Below are 6,000 nucleotides of genomic sequence, written 5' to 3'. Positions count from 1 at the left end.
AGTGAACTTTTATTTGATTCAAACATGTCTGATAACAATTGAAATCATAGTCATATACAAAAAGACATTTACATTTTTTTTTTTTTTTTTGGAAAAAAGTAGATTTTGTTAATAATTATCCCAAAATCAGTAATCATATCTTAAAAATCATTTCATTTCAGTTACACTATTTCCACTTTTTTTTTTTTTTTTTTGTAATGTTTCTCTCTTCTCTGGCATCCTGCTATTTAATTTATTATTCTTTTTAAATATCACAAACGACTGCATTTCATGAACTGCTGTTTTAAAAATTCATGAACTGCTGTTTATTAAACTGTTTGCTTGAAATTCCTGATAGGTTTATTTAAACATATATTGGTATAAGACTGCATATAAATGAATATACATTCACAATTTGTGTTATCAATTTTCACTCAAAAGGAGAAACAGAGAAAATGGTGAATTTTAACATTTATATCAGAAACAGGAATAAATAAAAAAAATTAAATTAATATAAATAAAAGATTTCTTCAGACATTAGTTATTCTAGACTTACTTTTGCTCTGTGTTCAGTTGTGCATGGATTGCATAGCAAGTCAGTTTTATATTTTAAGTCACCCTTTCCTAGTAGTTTGGCATATTCTAATTTCAGTAGATAATTCAATGTTTAGAATATATCTTTCCACTCTTTCTCTGTTTTAACAATACTGTTTATTTATTTGTAATATATATTTTAACTGAATAATGCACATTATCTGTACATGACCTTTTCCTTTTCCCTATGTGGTCTATTTTTGTAAAGTTCTTATGAACAAAACTGAAACTTTTAACATTTATATAAAATTTCTACATCATCTTTTATTATCCTTTTCCTAAGTTAAGATAATATTTTTTTCTGCCACTTAAACACATTCATGCCTGAATAAGCACTTATATCTGAATTCACATTAAAAGCATATTAAAAAAATTCACATCAATGTTTATGTTTTATTAAAATATTATCTGTGTTCTTCTTTAGCTATATAGAAACTTTAAAACCTTAGTGCATGTCTCATGGCTATCTGCCGTTTTATTTTTTTGGGATGTTTAAAAATGGCTATCCAGAATTTTTCAAGCAACAGCAATTATGGACTTGAGTGAGGTAATATACTTGATGTTTCTGTAGGCAAACTGTATACAGAGGAATTTAAAAAAAGAAAAAACAGTCAGAAAAATTTGATAAAAGTTTTCATTATTATATAGATAGGCAGATTATTAGACTATATATATTTCTGGCTATCAAAATAATGGAAGTTGTTAAAAATAGATAGTTTTTTATTATTTCCTGAAGCACTTTTATTTTTTTCATTGTGACTACTGCTAATATCACAAGTCTTTAAGGAATGCTTAAACCCAGATTTGCATGTCTTTATACTTGCATGTTGTCATTTCATTCTTGGCTAGAATTCTTATCACAACAGATGTTATGGAATGCTGGAACCAGAAATATGCATGCCTTATTTAGCTTTGAACTAGAAAACATTACAACCACAAAAATTTCCTTTTCAGTTTTAAAGGAGCTGTACATTCACCTTTCATCAGGTATTGTCACTGTTTCGGCACTCTTCAAGTTGGGAAGGTTGGACTCTGTACATTCCTGTATTGGCTTGATATAAGAGTGTTTCCAAGATGCGTTCATTTCCAATTGTTTTAGTCGGTAAAATAACCTTAAAAGAAAAAGACTACATTTACTTTTAGTTTTACTTGTCTAAGGTTAATTGCTTAAGATATTAATTTATTTTAAAAGAAATCCTTAATTACAAAATAACTGCAATTTTGTAATTAAGGTAATTGTAATCAAGAACAATCCACAATATTTTGTGGATTGTTCTTGTATATAACTACACACTATGTCATTTCAGGCTGACACACACAGAGTAAAACCCCATTTATCCAACTATTGTGGGCCTGATAACCTGAAGAGCAAAATTTTAAGTTATTTTACTAACAACAGCTGTTTTTATAAAATTAAACAAATACATAGTTATTTGCAACAAATTTATTATCAATCAAATGTTATACGTATTTATATATTATTTAGAGAACAATTGATGTATTTTAAGGATGAACAAAAAAACACAAAAAAAGTGAAAAATATAATGAAAATTGCTTGAATTTTATCTATTTAATATATTTATTAAAGAAAATTGTAAATTGACAAAGACAAATTCACTTATTTTAATGAAGTCAAAAAAAGACATCATCAACATAAAAACCTATGGTTTGACTGAAAAAAAATTAAAAAAATGCAGACAAGGATCCACTTTGAGGTAAATCAGTATTAATATTAATATCTGGTACTAATCTAAAATGAGGCTTCCAACTTGTATGCAGTACTCAAGATGTAGCCATTGTCTTATGCAGCAGGATAATAATCTCCTTTTCTCTATTCACAAGATTCCTGAATATTGCTGGCAGGACTCCATGCCCCATCCTAGAAGCCTGTCTGCACTGATCAGACAGGCTACCAGGACAGTTCGTAGGGTACCTATCAGTGATATAGAAGGAATTTTTGTAGAGTAACTCAAGTATATAGGACTTGAATCTAATGTGCTTAGGATCTTTATGGAGGTTCTTAATACCATTAATTCACTGAAAATCTGAGACAAGGATGGCAGAATCACTGGGCTCCATGTATTAACTTTGAGCTGGATATGATGCAAAATTGGTAAGTTAAATGAAATTTTATTTTTTAAATACATTCTCATAACTTTTCAGTAGCATCTTTCTGTTGTAGGAGAATATAGGTTATAGAATATAGCTTACAAATCTTCAGAGTGAAATACAGATTTTGTTTTAGATCTGGGATCTGCATCTTGGGCATGCCAAAGATGACATCCAAGACCACCCCAGAAGGCAACAAGAGACTATTTTGCACATTAAGGCATTGCTACAGTAGTTGCCACAAAAACAGGCAGATTATCTGTGGTCCAGTTTTTCAAAGTGAATTCCTTTAATTCATGTCAAAAACAGCATGTACTCTGAGTGCACCAGTTTTGCAAAATAATAGCATATTTAAGAAATTCACAACTGGTATCAGGCAGAGTAAATAATACAAAGGTCTTTGAGATAACAGAAGAGGAGAAAAAGCAGTATGTACTGGAACTTAAGAACAAATTTGAGCTTCTGCAGACTGCTCAGGATCAAGATATCGATGAGGAATATTACAACTTTCTGAAAATGATAAAAGCCCAAGAAACCTATAGGTAAAAAGAAATCCAAAGAAGAAAAAATTAGTCAAGAAACACTTGTCATGATGAACCAAAGACAACAAATGAAGAGCAAGATAAACACTGACAAGGAGAAAATTGAGTATACTGAGTTAGGCAAAGCCACAAAAGAAGATTTAACACAAGAAAAGTAGAACAAGCATTAAGGGAAAACAAAGGAATTAAATCAGTAGCCATGAGCAGTAATACAGAAAGACAAATGATACTGGAACTGAAGAATAGTGATGATGTACTTATAAATAGCAGAGAAGGCAAAATTCAAATAGCAGAAGACTACTATAGAGAATTATGCAAGGAACGAGGGAATGATGCCAGCAATGAAGAAGATGGATTGCAGATTAGTAACACATACGACATACCCCATATCCTTCCTGATCAGGTAGAAAATGCATTGAAGAAAATGAAGAATCAGAAAGCCCCGGGTGAAGGTGAAGTTATTGTAGAGTTGTTAAAATTGGGAGGAAGAGACATGACAGAAAAACTGGCAAGACTCTTAGCAAAATGCATTAGAAAAGGTGTGATGCCTAAGGAGTGGAATAATGCAATCATAGTTTTGCTGCATAAGAAAGAAGATAAATCAGAAATTGGAAATTATAGACCAATTAGCTTGTTATCCCACATCTACAAGTTGTTCACAAGTGTCATTACTAACAGATTAGAAAGAATACTTGATGAGAATCAACTAAAAGAGCAAGCTGGCTTTAGGACAGGATTATCAATTATGGATCACCTTCACGTAATATCACATCTAATGGAGAAAGCACATTAACATAAAACACCATTATGCCTGGCATTTGTGGATTATGAAAAGGCATTTGACTCCATACAGCATAAGGCGATGTTTTGGACACTGGAATGACAAGGCATAGGATACCCCATACAGTATGATTTTGAAGAAAATGTATGAAAACACTACCTCCTTTATTAGACCAGACAAAGACAGAAGCAAATTTAAAATTGAGAAAGGAGTTCAATAAGGAGACACAATATCTCCGAAGTTGTTTACTGCTGCCCTTGAGGAAGATTTCAGAAGATTAGACTGGTCACAGAAAGGAGTCAATGTGAATGGAGAGTACCTAAATCGTTTGTGATTTGCAGATGACATTGTGGTCATAAGCCACGATCCCGAAGAATTAGAGGAAAATCTTAATCAGTTATGTAGAGTTGGTAAGAATTTTAGACTAAAGATGAATATGGCTAAAACAAAAGTAATGATTAACAAGTATGTCACAGAAAGGGATATAATCATTGAAAGAGCAGTAATTGAAAATTTGGATTCACATACTTATCTGGGACAAGTCATTACCTGTAATAATGATAAATGGCTGGAAGTCAAGAGAAGAATAAATTTTGGATGGATAGCATTCAGGAAATATAGGCGCATACTTGAGAGGCAATATCCCAATTTATCTGAAATGTAAAATAATGAACCAATGTGTACTCCCCACCATGACTTATTGAAGTGAAACTTGGGCACACACCAAATGAATGGAAGAGAAGCTGAGAACTACGCAGCAAAGAATGGAACAAATTATATTGGGAATCAGACTGTTAGGTAAGAAGAGAAACACATGGATTATGTAGCAAACTCGTTTACTTGTTAACAGGAGAGATTGCTTCTACAGGGATGGGATACACTTAAATAGAAAGGATGCAAGAATTTTTGCTGATGCTGTCGAGGCAGAGTTAGGTGGGTCGGAAAACTGCTAGTTGGGGGGGGATACAAGGACTAATAGATTAACAGTAGCCACTGGCAGAGGTGGAAGTGATTCTTGCACTGCTTCTATTGAAATGAGCAGAAGCCTGAAAAACAAGATGCAGGATATTTCAGAGACTGCTGGGAGTCATTGCAGTACAAATAAACACATGGGTTGTGTTAGGGTAGCCAAGAATAGAAACAGGTGCATGTATACCTGCGTGTACACCAATGCTAGGAGTTTGGTAAATAAATTTGATGAATTTGAGGTATTGCTCAAAACATCAAAGGCAGATATTGTTGGGATATCAGAGACATGGTGTCACACAGATATAAGGAATGTGGAACTGGAATTTGGGGAATACTATGTGTATAGAAAGGATAGACAGGAGGGGAGGAGGGTTATGCTATTAGTTAAGAAACACAAAGTCCAAGGAAATGAAGCCAGTCGACATCGATGGACAGGGCAGTGTCGAGTCAGTTTGGTGTGACATAAGCATAGGGAAATCAAAATTGAGAGTAGGAGTGTGCTATTGGCCTAATGACTCTGATGAGTATAATAAGATATTGTACAAGGAAATAGAGTGGGCCAGTAAATCAGAGAGTCTTATAATGGGGGATTTTAATTTCCCAGATATTGACTGGAATTTGTGGGTTGGTCACTCGCACACTAGCAAGGCTTTTGTGGATTTATTGGATGATTGTTTTCTACATCAGCATGTTCGTGAGGCAACAAGAGGGAGCAATACTCTTGATCTGATTATCAGTAGTGATTCTTCATGCATTAAGAATCTCCAGATAAATGAACCACTAGGTGGCAGTGATCACAGTGTGTTGAAGTGGGATTTACTCAAGGAGGTAACTACCATCAGAGGTAAAGGGAAGGGATTTTGTTTTCGTAAAGGTGACTATGATGGTCTGAGACAGTATTTAAATTCTATACAGTGGGACCAACTGATGATGTTACCAACAGCAAACTCAAAATGGGAAGCATTCAAGGAACTAATCTTGGAGGCTACCAGGCTTTACATACCAACTAAGAAATATTGTAAGGTT

General features: G+C 33.4%; 1 protein-coding gene across 3 annotated transcripts in view; it reads right to left on the bottom strand.

Annotated features, from left to right (window-relative positions):
• Positions 1-987: 987 nt before the first annotated feature.
• The window catches only part of LOC150080164 (uncharacterized), a 150,423-nt gene continuing 145,410 nt past the window's right edge, over positions 988-6,000 (bottom strand). For 2 of the 3 annotated variants that reach the window (XM_090381803.1, XM_090381805.1), the window contains one exon: positions 1,366-1,685. In XM_090381803.1, the coding sequence (XP_090237929.1) occupies positions 1,557-1,685 (129 nt within the window). In that variant the 3' untranslated portion in view covers positions 1,366-1,556. Of the gene's footprint in view, positions 1,150-1,365; positions 1,686-6,000 lie in introns of those variants that run through there. The other variant, XM_090381804.1, reaches the window with a different exon arrangement.

The sequence above is a fragment of the Mastigoproctus giganteus genome, chromosome 9 (genome assembly GCF_048544385.1).
Source record: "Mastigoproctus giganteus isolate SK-2022 chromosome 9, ASM4854438v1, whole genome shotgun sequence".
NCBI classification, from domain to species: Eukaryota; Metazoa; Arthropoda; class Arachnida; order Uropygi; family Thelyphonidae; genus Mastigoproctus; species Mastigoproctus giganteus.
This window is presented reverse-complemented; position numbering and strand designations above follow the sequence as displayed.